Source organism: Myxocyprinus asiaticus, chromosome 9 (assembly GCF_019703515.2).
Source record: "Myxocyprinus asiaticus isolate MX2 ecotype Aquarium Trade chromosome 9, UBuf_Myxa_2, whole genome shotgun sequence".
Classification (NCBI taxonomy): Eukaryota; Metazoa; Chordata; class Actinopteri; order Cypriniformes; family Catostomidae; genus Myxocyprinus; species Myxocyprinus asiaticus.
In genome coordinates this window covers 9627337-9650063 of record NC_059352.1, presented here as the reverse complement: position 1 = coordinate 9650063, position 22727 = coordinate 9627337, and the positions used below count along the sequence as shown (strand labels likewise).

Sequence of the window (22727 nt, the reverse complement as noted above, 5' to 3'; positions counted from 1 at the left end):
TCTCGGTTCCCTGCACACATCCACCTGCTTTCGGTGAACCAATAGGCGCTCGCACGGAGACATTTCAAGTATAAAAAGGTTACGCGTAACTGTTGGTTACCACTGAAAGAAAGACAAATCGCAAATCATCATGTCCCAGCGAACGCTCAGACTTGAGATCGAAAAAACGGCAAAGACGACATACGTGGTCGGAACGGAGTTGATGGTGAATTTAAACAGGTGGGCAAGTTTATTTTTCATGAGGTTCTGTGCGTAGAATCATACGAATATTATAATTATGTTTTATTTGACTGTTTGAGGGGGCGTTCACACAGGATAAGAATAGCAAGACGGGTTGAATAAGAACGCAGGGGTCTCGAGGCTCGTTTGTAACATGCCAAAAATATATCAGTCTGACGCATGCGTATACACAGACCAACAATTAACAGTCAGAGACCCAAACATTGATATTGTATCATATTTTTAGATGAGGGGGGGGGGGGGGTCAAGGTTGTAAGATGTTACTGTTTTAATTAGATATACTATAAGCAGGGCTGTAGCTAGTGGGGTGAAAGATGGTAACGATTCTAGTGGCCCACAGGTCCAGGGGAGCCCCTCAACCAATTCTAATTGTATATTTGTAATAGGAAAGGGGCCCAGAGCAATATATATTCAGGGGGTCCAGAATACCTTGCTAAAGCCCTGACTATAAGTAGTACTTGACCCTATTTGGAAGCCGACACTTTCTAAAGTTTCACAAGGCTAAAATCCATATGGGATATATTTATAATACATTTACTGATTGGGGAGTGATGCTTGAATACCATTGAAAATTGTTGAAAACTAGCCATCCCTTGAAATTTTGCACCTTTCGAGTCTCATATTCTCATTAAAAATGAATCATTTTTTTGGAATTATAATTTTCAATAACCAAACATGTTTGCTATGAATAATTTAGAGTGTTTGCTGCTGTTGTATTTCGATTTAACCCACATTTACTAAAATAGACAGGCATGTTATTTAATTGCTTTGAACAACTGTTCCAGTTTTGCTACAGTGGGTCTCTGTGGAATACAAAAAGTGTGCAGATGGAACACAACAATACATGAACGGCCCCAAAAGATGTAATAAAATAGGTAAAATAACTTACAATTAAAGGGATAGTTCACCCAATCCTCTCATCATTTACTCACCCTCATGCCATCCCAGATGTGTATGACTTTCTTTCTTCTGCTGAACACAAACAAAGACTTTTCGAATATCTCAGCTCTGTTGGTCCTCACAATGCAAATGAATGGTGGCCAGAACTTTGAAGCTCAAAAAAAGCACATAAAGGAAACATAAAAGTAATCAGTTAGACTCCAGTGGTTAAATCTTTGTCTTCAGAAGCGATATGATAGGTGTGGGTGAGAAACAGTTCAATATTTAAGTCCTTTTTTTTTTTTTTTTTTTTTTTTTTACTATAAATTCTCCTCCCTGGTGATATGCACAAAGAATGTGAATTGCACCAAATAAAAGAAAAATGTGAAAGTGAAAGTGGACATTTATATAGTAAAAAAAGGACTTAAATATTGATCTGTTTCTTACCCACATCTATCATATCGCTTCTGAAGACAAAGATTTAACCACTGAAGTCTAATGGATTAAATATGCTTTTTGAGCTTCAAAGTTCTGGTCATCATTCACTTGCATTGTATGGATCTACAGAGCTGAACTATTCTTCAATATTCTAAAAATCTTCATTTGTGTTCAGCAGAACACAGAAAGTCATACACATCTGGGTATGTCATGAGGGTGAGAGAATTTTCATTTCTGGGTGAACTATCCCTTTAAGCTTATTGTTCTATTGATGTAGTCTGTAAACAATTATTTTGCAACATCATTCTGGTATGAACATATTCTTTTGTCCCAGCCCAAGACTTGCCTTGGGCTGGGTTTTATTCAACACTACCAACGACAATATAACAGCATCACACGTTTAACATAAGCACCTGCTAAATCAGGTGAACCTGAAGTATACACACATCTTTCTATTCAATTATTTTATAAATGATCTTATCCAACAGTTAGAAAAGGTAAAAGAAAAATGAAGGATTTAGTGGGTGAATCTCATTAAACCTATTAAGAACATGCCATTTTCCTAGAACAAATATCACAATGCAAAAAATCTTAATAATCCTACAAATAGCCTTTTTATTAATAATAAAAAGGTGAATTGTGACTTATGTATTTATTGTTTGTTTGTTTGCTTGCCATTATATTTACTTTATTTTTGCTGTAAGTATTTAGGGGGGATTGTTGAAGAATTTCCTCTCCTTTCAGTTCCAAAGGCAGATGAATGAGATTATTGTGTTGTGACATTATTTAAATTCATCCACTAAAGTCTGTCTGAATGCTTCTGTTTAACAGCCACTGTCAGCTATTGTCTTTTATAGCTATCCAAACTAACTTATAGCCCTTTTCTTTTGTTTAAAAAAAAATGTCTCAATGTCTTATTTGTCCATACTGAAAGAGACAATCTCCTAATAACTCCATCATGACTAGTTCATGTTTTCTTTTGAAATGAATCCTAGATGCATTAGTCATAATAACAGCATTATGACATTTGGGTTGTTTGACATGTCTTGTCACAGCAGTGATATCAGTGTCCTACAGTGTGACAAACTGCATCAAATGTCGAAACTCTGAAACTGTCAACACAATTACCTTTCTAAAGGTATAATTATATCCTATAATGTATATTAATGTTATTAATTTAGCTTGAGATGGCACAATGTCATTTATTAACACTCTAATTTATGTGATAGAATGTTTTGTTTCAGGAAATGACCCCTGTAATGATTTTTGGCCCTGTTGGGGTCCTCTTGTTAAAATACAAGATTATTTTAAGAGGTCCTTTGACTAAACGTTTGTGTAGTATTGTATGGTGAAATGGATAAATTCATAATGATTGTCTCTATTTATTTGTGCTGTCTGCAGGTGTGCCCCACATCAGTCCAAGTTCTTCACTGTAAAATGCACACCCGATGTGCATTTCAAAGTCACTCCCCCGACCAGGGAGGGGAGTTCCCCCTCGAATGTCCTTGCCCCAAACTCTACCCTTCTCATCAGCATGGACGCAGTCAGCAAAACTGCAAATGACAACAAAGTAACTCCATCCGATCACTAATGTGCTCTTAAGCTATTTACGCATGTTATTACAGACAAGCCCATACAGAATTTGGAAGACGGGAGACTTAAAAAAAAAAAATTGGGGGTAAATTCTGCTTTAGGGATTTAAACGTACACTGTAAAAAATGTACGTAATTTTAATAGTAAAAGAATGTAAAAATGCTAGAGTAAATGAAAATAATAATTGGTAATGGATAGTTACCTTAACATATACAGTCAAAAATTACAATATATATAACAAGACAAGACATGTATTTTTATGGCAGAATTTTGTAACAAAAAAATAGTCATAAAAAGTATAATTTTACTGTATAATTAACGGTAAAAATGTATAATGTTTAACAAGAGAATAAATGTACTTTTTACGGTTAATCATAATTAAAATTATTGTTTTAGAAAAACAATAATCGGTCGTTCCCAGGCATGATCCAGTATATTTTGTGGGAATAGTTAGGTTTCTTCTTATTTTAAATATCAGTTATGTACATTGGGATGTTCTGTGTTATATTTTATGTAGTTATGTTGATGTTTTGCTGTAGTTTGCCATAGTGATTAAAAACACATTTTAAAGTGAAAAGCAGAGTGTTATAGTTCAAGATGGTTAGCAGGCACGTGCACACAGAGACATCAAAGGGGGCTTGAGCACCTGCCCTTTTTCTTCCTCGAGAGAAAGTGCCCTTTTTTTCTGGGGAAAATATATATTCCTGTTTGCACACTGCTTCCCTGTCAAACAAATATATTTATTGAATAAAAAAATCTAAATATCAGGTCGGGAGATGAGACTTTGTTGAGTTCCGTTGCCCTCCTCTCTCCCTCCCTCCGCGTCTCCGTGCAGCAGTGCAGCAGTGCAGCACACATTTGCACATCAGACAAAGGCAGGCAGCAGCCCTCCCAGCTCCTATCCCAGTTGTGTTTTTCTTGGCTTGTGTGGAGGTGAGTGGTGATGAACAAAAGACTAAGCTACCAGTGGCTCGACTTTACAGCTAATTAGCCAAAAGACAAATATAGTTAACTTGTGTCTTGCTAACATGCATGACTCATGAGCTACTAGCTAATGTAATAAGTTAGCTAAAGTTTAGCTAAGGCAATATATCTTGACCATACAGGCTAATGTACTGTACTTAATGGAGACACTACAGGTGAATACAGTAAACGTCATCACAATCGCCATATTGATATGCAAATTAGGCAATAACTAATTAAAATGCGCTAATTTGCATACATTTGACAAGGCACTGCAGGTGAATAGGAATCCTATTGGAATAGGAATGCCCTTGTGCAAAATAAACAAATTATTAGTGAAACTGTCCCTTTCCTTGGTGCAGTCATTTATTCTAAATATATACTTGAAACTAGTAGCATAGAAAACATGCACATTGTGGCATAGTTTCCTTTGCTGTTGCCTGCTCTTGTGATAAACCTAGTGAATAATAAAGAAGACCATGGTCTCTGTGTGATCTGATTATTTTGTAGAAATCTGTTGAGTATGAAACAATTGCGTGAGTGTGAGGGAAGTAAAATAAATTGGTAATGAAGTCAAATAAAAAAAAAAAATAATAATAATAATTATGAGAAGTGCCCTTTTTTCCACTTGAGCCCCTGCCCCGCAAAATGTCTGTGCATGTCCCTAATGGTTAGTATATTAAGTTTATTTCATTTAATAATATAGGGTAGTGAACAGTAAAATATACGGACATCAAAATGACATCCCGTAAAGGTAAATTTCTGGCAACCAGAACTTTTGGAATTTTGCCATAAATGTAAAATATTTTTTTTTACAGTGTGAAAAAAATTTGTTTAATGTGCTAAACTGGTAGAGCAAGGTTGTGGGTTTGATTTCCAAGGAATACACATACTGTACAAATACACTGCCCTGACCAAAAAAAAAAAAAATACAAAAAATTGCATACTCTAATATTTAGTTGGACTGCCTTTAGCTTTAATTATGGCACGCATTTGGTGTGGCATTGTTTTGACAACCTTATGCAACGTCACAACATTTATTTCCATCAAGAGATACATACATTTTTGGCCGAGATCTTGTATTGACGATGGGAGAGTCGAACCAATCCATAAAGTTTTCTCCAGCACATCCCAAAGACTTTGAATGGGGTTAAGGTCAGGACTCCGTGGTGGCCAATTCATGTGTGAAAATGATTCCTTATGCTCCCTGAACCACTCTTTCACAATTTGAGCCCAATGGATCTTGGCATTGTCGTCCTGGAATATGCCCATGCTGTCAGGGAAGAAAAAAATCCATTGATGGGATAACCTGGTCATTCAGTATATTCAGGTATTCAGCTGACTTCATTTTATTGCTGCATAACATTGCTGAGCCTAGACCCGACCAACTGAAGCAACCCCAGATCATAACGCTGCTTCCAGAGGCTTGTAGAGTGGGCACTATGCATGACGGGTGCATCGCTTCATGCGCTTACTGTCTTACCATGACACGTCCATCCTTTTGGATTAGGGTAAATCTGGATTCATCAGACCAGATTACCTTTTACCATTGCACCACAGTCCAATCTTTATGCTCCCTAGCAAGTTGAAGTGGTTTTTCATTTATTTATTTATTTTTTTTAATTAGTCTCACTAACAAGTGGCTTTCTTGTGGCCACACAGCTGTTTAGTCCCAATCCTGTTAGTTCTTGTCGCATTGTGCATGTGGAAATGCTCTTATTTTCACTATTAATCATAGCCATGAGTTCTACTGTCTTTTTTTTTTTTTTTTTTTTTTTTTTTTATAAAACAATGTGACTTCAACAAGCATTTTAGTGATCTCAGATCACAATTCAAGATTTTATTTGACCACATTTCTTTCGCAAAGCTGATGGTTCAGCACTATCCTTACAGGTTTTAATAATGCATTGAACAGTTCTTAACCCAATTCCAATGATTTCAGCAATCTCCTTAGTTGTTTTTTTTTTGCTTGATGCAGGCCAATTATTTGCCCCTTCTGAAACACAGTAACATCTTTTCCACGACCACGAGATAAGTCTTCCGACATGGTTGTTTAAGAAATGAGAAACTACACACTGCATCAGTTAGGGTTAAAAGAATTGTTGCCAGCTGAAACATATTAATCACGGCAATAATGATCCAATCATAGGCTCTTAAGTATCTGCTTATTTAAATCCAAATCTACTTTTTTTTTTTTTTTTTTTTTGGCCAGGCAGTGTAAAAATGTATGCAACTGCAAAATGCTTAAATGTTAATGGTTAATGGCACTGAGATGACTACCAATCATTAGGCAATGGCAGATGGGGTGGGGGGATGTTTTTTTATATAATGGTAAACTGAGAACTGAAAGGAACTGAAAACAAGAACAAAAAAATCTCCAATGAACTTGTCACTACTCTATCAGGAAGCTGTGGTTTACACAGACACTTACTCAACTCTGTCTAGCACTGCCATTTCGCATCAGAGGTTCCAAATAAAAAACACGAAAATCTGGAAATTTACTCATGTATATTTACATTTATTCATTTGGCAGACACTTTTATCCAAAGCGACTTATAAAAGAGGAACACATAAGCAAATAATTTTAAGGAGACAGTGGTACGAAAAGTGCCATATTACAAAGTTTCACTAACATCAGAATAGTATTCAAAACAGATTAAATATTTTTTTTTTTTTAGTGACTGGTTAAGTGCTCATGGAAAAGATGTGTTTTTAGCCGTTTTTTGAAGACAGAATGTGAGTCAGCTTCACGGAAGTAATTGGGAATGTCATTCCACCAATGTGGTATGATGAAGCCAAAAGTCCGGGAAAGTGTTTTAGTGCCTCTTTGTGTTGGTACAACAAGGCGACGTTCCTTAGCCGACCACTAGGAACCGCTGATTAAGTACCGGTAATGGTTACAAGAAATTGCACAATAATTTTCACAGTAATCTAACTCATTTACAGTACATTTATCATGCATTTTATCAGTATGTGTGTTCCTTGGGAATTGAACCCATGACCTTGATGTTGCTAGCACCATGCTCTGCCAGTTGAGATAATGGGACACTTTCACGTTTGTTTCTCACAATCTGATCTATTTTAGTTATCCGTGAGGTACTATGGGGAGAAAATGGAGAAGCTTGGGAACACCGTACTGCATCTAACAGCCGTTGGTACGTCTCAGATTTCAATGGCCATTGTCTTGCTGTTCACAAAAGCTGTCTTTGTTTTTGCCTCCTTAGACATTCAAATCAAACAAAGTTCTTGTGTCTATGCACAGAATGCATTGTTAATTTCGCTCCGACCACATATCATGTCTTTGCTGTTTTTTTAAAATCTCAAGTCTAAGTGTTCGCCGAGACATCATGATTTGTGATGTAGGTTGTAGAGGACACAGAATACTACCACTATCTGGCTCACTTTACTTGAACTGTATAGCATTGCTCCATCGTTGCAATCCAGGCACCTGAATCTGCATTTTTATATTATGAAAGTTTGCTCATCTATGACAATGCCCAATTACAATTCCATAATTTGACAATCGTTAAATGAATTACTGTATGTTGACATCATCACTAGAAAAAGTAGCCTAACACAAACTTCTTCAAACCCCTGAACTTTGGCCACGTCCACACTAATATGTTTCAGTTTGAAAACGCATTGATTTTGTGAGTGTTTGTAAATGCTCTCCATTACCACAAACTTTGGAAAACAATGATGTAAGGAAACTGAAAAAAATGTGGATCTGGCCTTTGTAAATACAGTGCAATTTATAATAATCCTCAAATGCCTGAAGAGGGAGGTTTGTGCTTAAAATAATGACTTAATTTAAAGGGATAGTTCACCCAAATATGAAAATTCTCTCATCATTTACTCACCCTCATGCCATCCCAGATGTATATGACTTTCTTTCTTCTGCAGAACACAAACAAATGTTTTTAGAAGAATATTTAAGCTCAGAAGGTCTATACAATTCAAGTGAATGGTGACCAGACCTTTAAAGCTCCAGAAATCACATAAAGGCAGCATAAAAGCAATCCATATAACTCCAGTGGATAAATCAATATCATCAGAAGTGATATAATAGGTGTGGGTGAGAAACAGATCAGTGTTTAAGTCCTTTTTTACTATAAATCTCCACTTTCACTTTCACATTCTGAAAGACATATATTAAACCACTGGAATTGTATGGATTACTTTTATGCTGCCTTTATGTGATTTTGGAGCTTAGAAGTTCTGATCACCATTCACTTGCATTATATAGACCTACAGAGCTGAAATATTCTTCTAAAAATCGTGTTCAGCAGAAGAAAGTCATAGACATCTGGGATGGCATGAGGGTGAGTAAATGATGAGAGAATTTGCATTTTTTGGTGAACTATCCCTTTAAATGCCCACAATGCAGCACTATATCAGCATATTTTTCCCTTGTTAAAGCTGCATTGTGGTTGTTTTGTGAGTAAGATGATGGTTTTTGCACTGAAATACCACACACTGAAGTGCTCGCTGTTTTGTGAATTCACCCCACACAGTTACTCAACATGAAAGGCCTCTGCTTGCTGTCATAAGTTTGTGCTTATGCATGCCTGTAGCCGGTCTCATGCATGGAGCTTTTAAATAACAATGTCTTTTATGTTGCTAAATACAATTGGTTTTGTTTGTTGGTTGGACTTTGAAGGACTGAGCAAGCCTCACATTGTCTCTATTCTGTTGCAGAGATATCTCTGGATGTAGATGCCGACCGAGATGGCATTGTTGAGAAAAACAGTCCAAACAAGGTGAGTTTTGTCTTATTGTAGTCTTGCAGTCTGTTCTGCATCATCATCAAGAAGATTTGTTTCTGGCTCCTTGATTCAAACTGTGGAAGATTAATAAAATGGGGTACATTATAATGTAGAATAGGGCTCAAAAACGAAAACTTATTAGTTGATTAATTAAATCTAGTAATACAGCTGGCAATTTTTTTTATTATATGCATATGTGATACATACATAAAATGGGGGATTATATGCTGTGGCTTATGGTGGGCCAGCATACCATAGGTCCTAGGCCATTATTGGTCACAGTATATTCCTGTATTGTAGCATGATGGCTTCTATAAGAACCATTTTAAGTCGTTTTAGATTTTGTATTAAGATTAACAGTTGTGGGTTGGGTTTTCATTTCAGTCATCATGGAAGTGGGGTCCTAATGGCCATGGTGCCATTCTTCTGGTTAACTGTGACTCTGAATCCACATTCAGGAAGACACCTGACAGCGAGAAAGAAGAGATAAATAAAGTGTCAGGTGAGTATGGCCCCATTTCTGAATATGCGTGCTTCCTTCGTATAATTTGCTATGCAGTGCTATACTATAAACTATGCAAAAAGCAATACACTTTAAATCAGTATTGTGTGTATAAGCATATTCAGTAAGTGTGTTTATATACCATCAGATTCAAAACACTCAATTATAAAAAAATGGTGGAGAACGACAAGTCAGGCGGCTCTTTTCAAGTTGAAGTCCTATGGGTACCAAGAAAGTCGTTCCTTGTGGTTAAATTGTACTTAACAACATCAGTGTAAATTATTTTCATGGTTGTTTTTGTTAGCACGACATACATTCATGTCACAGGACAGTGTTCATGTCCCTGTACAAGGTATGTATTTATACTACTCACCTGCATAAATAAAGATCTTACTTAATGGCTGAGAGGTTCTTCATCAAATGTAGTACAGGTACATACTCTGAAAATACAGGAGTTTGGATGCAGTTTGGGTGTGTGAGGAAGCAGCTTATAGGCCAGGTAAGAAATTAGAGGGATCAAAGTCCAACTGCAGGTGTTTGCACTGTGTAAACAAAAGACGATGGCTCTGTTCCAAACCCTAGTGAGCTGCTTATTTAGGGGTGGTTCAGACCGAATGTGTTCTTGGTGTATAAAAGCTAGTTGTGCGCAATGATTGGAAAAAAGCTGGTGTCTCGAAACAGGTTTTTAAAACATCAAGTTCTTTTAACTTCACACGGTTGAAAAATCAGTGAGACATTGCACAATGATCAAAAACGTCCATTTATTTTATTTCTTACTGAAAAGTTTTTCTAGAAAATATTTCCATTTAATTAAAAAAAGATTTCATCAAAAATGTGTCTAGCCATTTGCTTAGCAACATGCTATCATCTGACACTATCAAACTCAAGCTTTAGCTGAGTCCCTTGTGCATTTCATGCACTGACTGCAATTTTTGTGTCATGCTCAAGTGACTATAAACAGTGCTGCTGCTCTTAAAGAGCATGTCAATTCAGTCACTTCAGAGGTGCCATTTCAGTCAGGAGGTAGCGTTTGGAACAGAGCCTTTGATTTGATTAAATGCATAATAATATCAGTGGACCTGTTATACTGTGTCCTAAATGGGTGCACTGAAAAAGTTTCCAGCAGTCGTCTCTCATCGCATTTGCATGGCTGTCACTTTATCACGTTGCATCTGGTTAGGACACAGTGGCTGAGTTCAGAAAGGCATACTACCATACTACTCGGACTATTTATGCCAAAGACACATATTGCAGAAGTAGGAAGAGCTGTATGGGTAGTATGCTATTTCGAACTCAGCCAGTTTTACCTTAAAAATGGAGTCTGGTGGATCAAGGTGTAGTTAGGAAATAATATGAAAATAGAAGCAATGAGAGACAAAACAGAGATAGAAGGAGATACAGATTTTATTGTATTTTTGTCATGCCTTGTCACACCATGAAAAGGAAAGGTATAATCAACCTTCTGCCCTCTTAAATTTAGATGCTATGCAAAAATTCTTTTTTATTTTCTCCCCCTTTTCTCCCCAATTTGGCATGCCCAATTCCCAATGCGCTCTAAGTCCTCGTGGTGGCATAGTGACTCTCATCAATCCATGTGGCGGAGGAAGAATCTCAGTTTCCTCTGCGTCTGAGACCGTCAATCCGTGCATCTTATCACGTGGCTTGCTGAGCGCGTTACCGCAGAGACGTAGCGTGTGTGGAGGCTTCATGCTATTCTTCCTCCATCCATAGAAAGGCAGAGGTCTGCCACATTGGTGCCAAAACCTGGGACTTGGAGGAGGAAGGCGCTGTCATGGATTCCTCACTGCTGCCTGAAGATCGCGACGCCGAAGAGAATCCTGATCTGGTGATGATGGAGCAGTACGTCAGCCGGCGACCGAAAGGGACGGCTGAGTGGGTCCAGTGCCGTCGCCCGGCGTCGCTGACGGAGGACCGTTTGGTGGCGTGTTTGGGGGCCGGTGAGCCCATCTCTCTCTCCCCTATCCTTCCCCTCGTCCTGTTCCTAATCTCAGGCATGCACAGTTCGGACCCAGAAGCCATGCTGCAGCATGGCGGCCAAAGCGCCAACACGAGTAAGTCGCGGGCCGGATGGCTCCCCGGCCTGAGTTGGGTGATGGGGGTATGCGGCGAGCAGGGTCGGGGAGATTGTGAACGAGTTCCACCTGTGCGATACACCGTTCTCGCATTCCAGTGAGGAGCGACGGGAGTATTTAAGGAGAGGAGACAGCGGCAGACGGGGAGAGAGAGACGCAAGGAGCTGTGTCTGTATGCTTGATGTACACTGAAAAGTGGTATCATTAAAGTCTTATGCTGAAGTGTTCACCTGGTCCCCGCTTTCTCCTTCTGTAGAAAGGCAAAGGTCTGCCACAACAACTATTTGCCAATGAACTGAAAACCCTAATAAGTTGACTTTACTGAACTGATTGAGTTCCCTCAGTTGAATTGAGTAATGGCGTCTCCAAAACTTGTGAAATTAAGTTCTCTCAACATGGTGATCATATAGAATGAACTTAACTATTAAAGTTAAGGTAACTAGATGCAAGTAGACTTAAAGGACTAAAAATGATCAAAAACGATAATTCTCTCATGATTGACTCACCTTTAAGCCATACCAGATGTGTATGTCTTTCCTTCTTCAGCAGAACTTAAATGAAGATTTTTATAAGCACATTTCAGCTCTGTTTGTCCATACAATGAAAGCGAATGGGTGCCATGATGCTGCTGGCTCTTTGACGGTCCAAAAGGCGTATTTAGGCGCTATAAATTAATCCACACGACTCTAGTCGATCAATGAATGTCTTCTGAAGCAAATTAATAGGTTTGTGTAAGAAACAAATAGATAATTAAAAAGTTTTTAACTTTAAATCGTTGCTTCCGCCAACCGCTGTTTGAAATTACCTAACTCTTGCATGACGTTCGTTCCTCTGTTGTATACAAAGCACGTGCTTCCGACTGCACCAAATGACTTTTGGACCATCAAACAACCAGCAGCGTCATGGCACCCATTCGCTTTCATTATATGGCCAAACAGAGCTGAAATGTGCTTATATAAATCTTCATTTCGGTTCTGCTAAAGAAGGAAAGACATACACGTCTGGGATGTCTTAAAGGTGAGTAAATCATGAGAGAATTATCAATTTTGGGTGAACTAATCCTTTAACTCAGATTTGCAATTTGCAGATTTAAGTACTGTACTTAAGTTGCACATACACAAGAAGAACTGAGATAGTGAGAACTAAGATCGGGTCCTACTTGACCAAAGGGGACATGGATCAACCTAATGGTGACATCAAACAATACAAATTTAAATATAAGTTCCCTTTGACAAAGGAAAAATAATTATAGTATTTCATGTAATAACTGAGTTATTAACACTTAAGCAAAATAAGAACATAGCTATTTGAGGTATGAGGCCAAAATTTGACATTTCATGTAATGTTTAATTAAGACAACTTTATTTTTCCAGTATTGCCAACATTAGGGTTTACAATATAGGTTAAGAAAAATAAATGTATTCTCCATCTGAATTGTATTATCCATTATGTTTATCTTTCTCACCCTAGGCCAGGGGTCGGCAACCTATGGCACGCCAGCAACGGCGAGAGAGGAGTAGACTGTTTTATTTATATAAATTCCTCACCTGCATCTCAATCTACATCTTGATGTAATCCTTCCTCATTATCACGCAGCATGTTTTCATGAGCTGAATGGGGGGCTAAACAAAAAGTTAAAATATGGCGAGACTGCAGTATACCCAACAGACTCGTGCAGCGCGTGCAAGCCATTCACGCATCACGAGCTGGCAGCGCTTCACGTTCGGTTGATTGCATGAGTAAATGTGCCCGTTTTGTTTCGGTCAGGCTGCACGGATAACAGCTTACATTCTGTGTTTCATTTGTTTAAATTTGCTTTCAGAACAACACGTGATGTAACGTGATGTAAAACTATTAATCCTTGAGATTTCCAACCCAGCATACAGGTACACCGTCCTCAAACCATGGTCACATTCAAAATTACATTAAAAGATTAAAAGAGAAAACATAAACCCACATTGTGGGGTTCAAAAATCTTTTCAAGTCTATTCAAAATATAAATTAAACCTAGAAATAAAGTTTTAGGATTTTTCAGGTGCGATTCACCGAAAAGGGCTAAATAGTTGATCAGCTTGTGATGCGCGAATGTCTTGCACGTGCGTCGCGAGTCGTCACACTTGAATACTGTTTAGCCTCCCATTCAGCTGATGAAAACACACTGTGTGATCATGAGAAAGGATTATTTCAACATGTAAATTGGAATACAGGTGCAAAAAACGTCATCTAAATAAAATAGCCTGCTCCTCTCTCGCTGTTGCTTGCGTCCTAGTGATTACATGATTACAATGACATAATATAAGAAATATTTACGATTCCACACAATTTCGTGATCAGTAATCAAATCAGTGAATTTGTGACATTAACTGTGTTAACTCATTTTCTACAAAAGGAGGGTGTGTCGGCACAGACACTGACCAGGAACATAAAAAATGGCACTCCATGTCAAAAAGGTTGCCAACCCCTGCCTTATTAAATAAGGCAAATAGCCTTATTTTTTCTTACCCTATAACTAATATATATATATATATATATATATATATATAAGCCTGAAATACTGAATCTTTTGTAATATTGCATCACATAAAAAGTATCTTGTATTAAGAATATCAAATTTTTTTCCTTGGAAACAAGACAAAAATAAGAAAAATATGTTTTTTCTTGTGGTGTACTTTTGAGTATTAGAATTGATCACATCCAGGGGTATTGGAAAGTGGGTAATGATGGACCCGAGTATATAATATATATATAATATTTGCTTTTGAAAATACAAAGTTAGGAATTAGCACTGTTAAATATCCATCTAAAATGTTTATACTGGATATTATCCCCACCACAAACACAAACTGGTCAGTGGGCCCCAAAATTGTTCTGTGCCCGGGGCCCGAAATTTCGTGCTATGCCCCTGATCACATCTGGCACAATAATGTCTCCTGATAGTTTCACTTATTACATGCCAAACTATGATAAAGGAAAGGAGATTTATAAGAATGCATCTTTCTCTGATGGCAGATTTAAAGGACATGTCCAAGATGGTCTTGCGCATCAACGGGCCAGCTGACCTTCCGCAGGGCTATAAACTGAGCATGCACATCACACAGACAGATTCGGAGAGCGTTAGAGTCTTTAGACCACGGACAATTGGAAAACCACAGGACTTCTGGAGTGAGTTAACAGACAAGTGTCTACCAAACTAATGTCTATGCAATGAAAGTTTAAAGTTTATGCTGAGTATGAGTCTTCTTTGTTGTACCAGAGCACAAACTCCTTAAGTTGTTCCTGAAAGAATATCTAATGGTGGTGGGCAAAGACAAACTGGCAGAGGAAGTGCCCTATCTAGGTGGCAAAACTGAACTGGAGTTCTTTGTAGAAGGCCTTCGTTTCCCTGATAAAGACTTTGATGGCCTCATCACCATCAACCTTAGTCTGCTAGAGCCCAGTGATGAGGTTAGTGGCTGATCTCTTATGAAATCTGTAGGATTTTAAACTCTCTATTCACGCTTCTTTTGTCTTTTGTCTACCACAATGACTGTTCCTGTTTACAGAAAGTTACTTCATCCTCTGCTATAACTGTTAAAGGAGTTCACCCAAAATATAAAAATTCTGTCATTATTTACTCACCCTCATGTTGTTCCAAACCTGTATGATGTTATTTGGTCCATGGAACAGAAAAGGAGAAATTTTGAAGAAGCATCATGTAGCTCTTTTCCATATAGTGACTGTTTATAAAGAGTACGGCTTTAAAGCTTAGAAAAGGACAAAAAAAACACCAATTTGTTGGGTATAGTGTACAGCCAGCTGGTCATTATCCTAAAAATAAACCCTGACAGGGTGATCAGGTTTATTTTTAGTTGTATGGACTACTCTTATGGTGCCAATGGGCCTTAGTCAAGAAACATGAGCAGAACTCCTTATACAGGAATTTGTTTAGCTCTTTGATTTTTATGAATCAAGCTCAATAAAGTCTTTGAAGTTTAATGGTGACTTACTTGTTGTTAAAACAAACTGTACTGCAAAATGGAAATGCTTGCATGACTTTGAATTTAAATGCACAGATAGGAACATTTATATGTAAAGATAACAACATTTACAGATACTGGAAGAATATAACAGTGAAATGTTTTATTACACATTAAACGTCGGTCAAGGGGTTTATTTTGCGATAATGACCGTCTGTCTCTACAGTATTTCGCTTCTTACACCGCTTCTTACCAAATAAAGAAATGGACATTAAATATTGATTTGAGTTTGAATTATTTTATTAGCAAACTTGTAGAGATCGCAGAGTGATATGAGAGACAGAACATAAGCACAGCGACGTAGGAAACAGATGAGCGGTCAGTTGTACAGCATGGCTATAGACAACATTCGTTATTCGGAAATATTGGACCACTGATTGGCACCATCAACCAGAATGAAGTTTTCTAGGTATCCATGAAATAAAGCTCGTTAGGCAAGTGATAATGTTGTCTCTACGGTCAAGTCAAGTCTAGTTGTTTACGTCTGTTTTGTTTCACGTTTGATATACGGTTTTTGGATTCCACGTTTGTAATAAACTGCACTTGGGTTCTTCACATCATCTCGTCTTCGCCTGCCTGTCATTGCCTGGCCAGCCATCATTACAAATGTAGTGCCAGACAGTCATTATTGCAAAATACGTAAACTTCAACATGGTGATCAGGTCTTGTTTAATGACCGGTTGGCTATAATTTATCCCACTTGATACACTGTAAAAAATGTGTAACCTGCAATTGTTACCATAATTTGCTATTTCTACTTGATCTAAACCATAAAAATTACTTTCGTTGGTGTAAACTAATTTATCAGGTAAATTTAGTCAAATTAAATAATGTATAAAACAAGTTAATTTAGATGTTACAATATGAATCACATTTTTATGGTGTACATGGCTACTTAATAAATAAATACATGGACATGAAATATTCATTTAAATTCCAATTATTTTATTTTATTTGTAAAAGCTTATGATAAACAAAAGTCCATAACAACGCAGAATACAATCAGCCTTGCCTAAGACAAACACTGTAATAATATTACAATAAAAATGTATATATTATCATTATTATTAACCATCACTCATATTGTCATTCAAATATTTTGCTACAATATTACGTCTTCCTCCATTGTAAGTTTTCACTTGTCCAGCTTTTTGCGTTGTTACATAGTAATAATAATTTAATATATATATTAATAATAAAATAATTTATATATTGTATTTTTCTAAATATATAAAATCAAAAATATATATTTTTTATAGAAATAAATTGGTACAATGCCGCTCATTGTCACAATGAACCAATCAGAATCAAGCATTCCATAGAACTGTGTACTAATAACAAAAAAATCTTTCCATCTCCTCCATTCTGCACATTCGTCCTGAAGTGTCGCATTCGCTTACAACCCATATGAGAACCAATGTTAATTTGAATCTGAACATGATTTCAGTTGAGACTTCATGGGCTGAAGGGAAGAATATCAGTGAATTACGATGAATTTCAGTCCGTTTCACACACAAAGCTTCAAACGGTATCAGAAGTCCTGGAAAATAGTGCACAAGTCTTGTGGATGCCTTTAATGGTGGATTTAGTTTTTTTTTTTTCTTTTGGTCCTAATTTTTAGGGTAAACTATTCTTCTAATACTTCATATCACTAATTTTGTACATTTTGTTTGTTTATTAAAAACAGGGTTTCCCTGGAACGCCCATCTTTACGGATAAGGTCATGTTTCGTGTGACTCCATGGATAATGACCCCTAACACCCTCAAACCCAAGGAAGTGTTTGTATGCAGGTGAGAATGGAGCAATTCAGTCAGAGCTTTTGATTATCCTTTTCTAGAATCATATGTTACCAAATATTACCATGTCAAGAAATATGTTCCGTCTTTTGCAACACCAAATCATGAAATAGATCTTATGCTGATGCTAATGATACTATTTGATCTGTATTTCTTTATTTATTTTGGTAGCACAAGCGATAACGATGCATTCCTGAAGAGCATTAAGAACCTGGTGTATAGCTGTGGCTACAAATTAAACGTGTGTCATGAGTACATGAACCGTGGTGACCGCTGGATGCAGGTCAGTGAATTTGTATTTGTTTTTGTCAGGCAAGTGCTCAAGAGGTGCCATTCGTTTGAGTCAATGATCAGAGTATCAAACAGTGTGCAAACTGATAAATATATGATTGTATACTATGCATAAATGTTAAAACATAAACTGTAAAAAGCTTTTCATATTATTAATGGAATATTCCGGGTTCAATACAAGCTCAATCGACAGCATTAGTGGCATAATGTGATTACCACAAAAATGTATTTTGACCCTTCCCTCCTTTTTCTTTAAAAAAAAAAAAAAAAGAACAAAGAAAAAATCTGGGTTTCAGTGAGGCAATTACAATGGAAGTGAATGGGGCCAATCTGTAAACGTTAAAATACTCACTGTTTCAAAAGTATAGCCACAAGACATAAACAATATGCATGTTAATATGATTTAGTTTAGTGTGCTTTTATAAAATAAGCTTCACATTTCTGCCTTTAAACCATTGTAAGTAAGGAAATGGACAGACAAGTCGAAATTATTTTTTGTGGTAATCTACATTATGCCACAAATGCTGTTGATTGAGTTTACCTTTATTGAAGCTGGAATATTCCTTTAAAACAAAGTACAAAATAGTTTTTACACAGTTTTATATAAGGGACTACATTTAATATGATATAATCCCATTAAATATAATTTAATCCCATTACAATTACTGTTCTTTATGTACGTGTTATGTGGGATTCCAAATAAAAGTCCAATGGCAAATATTTTATCAAAATGAATATTTTAGTCCAAATTATTCTGCTCCCTTAGTTCTGCTCTGTTTGCCTGATGCACACACGCACACTAAATGGGCCTTATTCAAGATACATGAGCAGAACAAAATCATTTTACATACAAATGGATTAAAATGTAATTTACACAGACACTCATTCTGCTTATGTTTATGAATCGGGCCCAATGAAGTCTTTGAAGTTTTATGGTGATCTGATTGCTGTTCGTGCAAAATGGAAACTGTTTTGCAAAATGGGAATACTTGCATGACTTTGAATTTTCATACAGATATTGAAACACTTATATTTACAGATAACAACATTTACAGATAAGAATATAACAGTAGAATGTTGTATTACACATTAAACAATCTGTCCGAGCACCTAACATGGCAGCTTGCCCTCATGAAACTATATGCTTAAGAGAAAGTACACAAATGCTTTGGACAACTTGCATTTGCTTTGTGGCCTCCACCATTTTTCAGATGTGTTCTCATAGTACAAATAAGTGGTATAACCGAACCTAGTTCTTTATGCGACAATTCAAATGTCCAACAAATCAATAAGAAGTTTATTTTCATTCTATTTACAATCATATGAAATGAGTAATCCCTATTTACTCTATCTGTCCACAGGATGAGATTGAGTTTGGCTACATTGACTCTCCCCATCATAGATTTCCTGTGGTACTGGATTCACCTCGTGATAGAGGACTTCAAGATTTCCCCTATGAGGTTCTTTTGGTGAGTGAGACGGACAACTTCTTAAAGGGGTAGTTAACCCAAAAAATGTCAATTCTGTCATCATTTACTCACCTTCATGTCATTCAAAACTTATACGACTTTCGTTTAGCAAAATGTTGATGCTGCTCTTTCCCATATAATGAAAGAATACACTGACCATGGACAGTCAAGCTCCAAAAATGATAAAAAGCACCACAAAAGTGTCATGAAAGCAGTTCATACGACTTCTGCGGTTTATTACAAGATTTTTAAAGCCATATGATAGCTTTGTGTGAGGGACATAATGAAATTTAAGTCATTATATATTATTTTATTCATTATCCGAGGGAATAATCACAATAATTCATGTCAGTCATTGGTGTTTATGTACAATTTGAGAAGCTTATTTAGAACCTCTTAACTGCCACATCTTTATTTTTTTTTTACTAGACTATACCACCTTAAAATCCTACTCTAATCTTGATAAACTATATATAATTTGAAAGCTCTTAGTCTCTAGTTTTAATATATGATCACTGTTTTGACCACTGTGTTAGAGATATGGCGCAAGGAAACTTCTCACATCCGGTTTCAAAATGCAGTCACCCTATTTCCATATATGGCCTGAGAGCTGTTATGTTGCTGGTTAGCAGCTCTTTTATTTTGCAATTCATCTTGAAATCTTTACAAAAGTTTAATGCAACTCAACATATATTATTTATCTAAATATAGAAACAACACAAAACATTGAATCCACCATCCATCAAAAGCCCTGTGTTTATACCTTGTGTATAATGAAGTAAATAAAATAAAAAGATCTCTATGTATGTTGTGGTGTAAATGCTACTTCCTCAAGGAGCTAAAGTTGAAGTCATTAAAACTCATTTTTTAACCAGTCCACAGATTTCATATTAGCAAGTCGTTTAGGACATTTACTTTGTGCATGACATGAGTAATTCTTCCAACAATTATTTACAGACAGATTGTTTCACTTTTTTAATTGACTATATCACAATTCCAGTGGGTCAGAAGTTTACATTCACTAAGTTAACTGTACCTCTAAGCAGCTTGGAAACTTCCAGAAAATTATGTCAAGCCTTTTGGCAATTTGCCAATTAGCTTCTGATAGGCTAATTGGAGTCAATTGGAGACCTGTGGATGTATTTTAAGGCCTACCTTTAAACTCAGTGCCTGTTTGCTTGACATCATTGTAAAATCAAAAGAAATCAGACAAGACCTCAGAAAAAAATTATGGTTCATCCTTGGGGGCAATTTCCAAATGCCTGAATGTACCACGTTCATCTGTACAAACAATAGTACGCAAGTATAAACACCATGGGACCACGCAGCCATCATACCACTCAGGAAGGAGACGCATTCTGTCTCCTAGAGATGTATGTAGTTTGATACGAAGTGCAAATCAATCCCAGGACAACAGCAAAGGACCTTGTGAAGAGGCTGGAGGAAACAGGTAGACAAGTATCTATATCTACAGTAAAACAAGTCCTATATCGACACAACCTGAAAGACTGCTCAGCAAGGAAGAAGCCAATGCTCTTATTAAAAAAAAAAGAAAAAAGGAAAAAAAAAAAAAAAAAAAAAAGCGAGACTACAGTTTGCAAGTGTACTTTGGGACAAATGTCTTACATTTTGGAGAAATTTCCTCTGGTTTGATGAAACAAAAATCTAACTTTTTGGCCATAATGACCATTATGTTGGAGGAAAAACGGTGAGGCTTGCAAGCCGAAGATCTCCATCCCAACAATGAAGCATGGGGGTGGCAGCATCATGTTGTGAGGGTGCTTTGCTGCAGGAGGGACTGGTGCACTTCATAAAATAGATGGCATCATGAGGAAGGAAAATGATGTGAATATATTGAAGCAACATCAAGACATCAGCCATGTAGTTAAAGGTCAGTAGCAAATGGGTCTTCTAAATTGACATTGACCCCATACCTCCAAAGTTGTGGCAAAATGGCTTAAGGACAACAAAGTCAAGGTATTGGAGTGGCCATCACAAAGCCCTGACCTCAATCAGAAAATTTGTGGGCAGAACTGAAAAAGCGTGTGCGAGCAAAGAGGCCTACAAACCTGACTCAGTTACACCAGTTCTGTCTGGAGGAATGGGCCAAAATTCCAGCAACTTATTGTGAGAAGCTTGTGGAAGACTACCTAAAATATTTGATCCAAGTTAAACAATTTAAAGACAATGCTACCAAATACTAACAAAGTGTATGTAAAATTCTGACCCACTGGGAATGTGATGAAAGAAATAAAAGCTGAAATAAATCATTCTCTCTACTATTATTCTGACATTTCACATTCTTAAAATAAAGCAGTGATTCTAACTGACCTAAGACAGGTAATGTTTTCTATGATTAAATGTCAGGAATTGTGAAAAACTGATTTTAAATGTATTTGGCTATGTAAGTAAACTTTTGACTTCAACTGTATAAAGTTTAGTTTACAGATCAAGTGTCCTTCTTTGGGACTGCAAAGATGAGATCCATGGATCCATATGTCATTGAATAATGTCTCTTTTAATACCATTTTTTTGTTTTGTTTTTTTAACAGTCTGTTGCTGATTAAAAACAACAACAAAAAAAGAAACATTTAAGTCTAATCATGCATGTGCTCTCTCGTTATAAGGGCTTGTCTTAAAGAGACAGTACCGATTTAGCACGTGTTCTTCATATCAATGTAAATACTTGTAAATAGTACAAATTATACAAGTAAACAATAAAAAGATAACAAAAATATATATGCAACATAATATATGCAATTTTCAAAAGCTAAAATGTGACCAATTTGATGAAAAATTAATGATAAAATGGTATGTAAAAGGTTTCTTTAAAATTAAAAGCATTAGCTGAGAGAGAATTTATTTTATACAGAATTTGCATTTTTTTGGGTGGATTATTCCTTAAAGAAATAAGACCATAAAGATTTTTTAAATGCTTTTCACATTTCTTATTTCATTGTTTACACCCACGGGACAAAGTAAAAAAAAACAAACAAACAAAAAAAACAGCTAGAACAATGAAGGCAGTGTGTCAGCAGTTGTATTATCTGGTCCGACAAACAGAGATGATACTGTAAGAACAGGTGCAACACTAGTAAAACATGATAATATCAAATTATTTTGACATACATATTTCAGTTGATGCTAAAGTGTTTCATTTAATGTTTCAAAACTATCACAGGGCCCAGACTTTGGGTATGTGACGCGTTTCCCATATTATGACGAAGTGAGCAGCCTGGACTCTTTTGGTAATCTGGAGGTTAGCCCACCAGTCACTGTGAATGGGAAAAGTTACCCACTTGGCAGGATTATCATTGGAGTGTCATTCCCTACGTAAGTACAATAACCGTACCCTCCTCCAAAACATTACGTCTCTTTGAGCAGTGATGTTTTAGCATGCTGTTAAATGGAACGAATATTTGCTGCTTGATAAAGCGAACCATGAAGAATACTGATCATTTCATTTTAAGTACAACACATGGCCGCAACATGACCCAAGTCGTCCAAGACTTCCTGTGGGCACAAAAGGTTCAAGAGCCAATTGCACTCTACTCTGATTGGCTGACTGTGGGGCATGTGGATGAGTTCATGACCTTTGTCCCAGCGCCTGACCGAAAGGTAAAATGATAACATATGTTAAAATATTACCTACCACTTCTACATACAGCAGTATTTAATTC

General features: G+C 36.7%; 1 protein-coding gene across 1 annotated transcript in view; it reads left to right on the top strand.

The window, feature by feature from the left end:
* LOC127446038 (protein-arginine deiminase type-2-like) overlaps positions 1-22727 on the top strand; it is a 32103-nt gene continuing 9376 nt past the window's right edge. The window contains exons 1-12 of the mRNA XM_051706651.1: positions 1-219; positions 2959-3127; positions 7199-7268; positions 8812-8873; positions 9264-9381; positions 14484-14636; positions 14728-14918; positions 17178-17281; positions 17459-17570; positions 18940-19047; positions 22229-22380; positions 22518-22665. Coding sequence (XP_051562611.1) covers positions 131-219; positions 2959-3127; positions 7199-7268; positions 8812-8873; positions 9264-9381; positions 14484-14636; positions 14728-14918; positions 17178-17281; positions 17459-17570; positions 18940-19047; positions 22229-22380; positions 22518-22665 — 1476 coding nt within the window. The 5' untranslated portion in view covers positions 1-130. The remainder of the gene's footprint in view (positions 220-2958; positions 3128-7198; positions 7269-8811; positions 8874-9263; positions 9382-14483; positions 14637-14727; positions 14919-17177; positions 17282-17458; positions 17571-18939; positions 19048-22228; positions 22381-22517; positions 22666-22727) is intronic.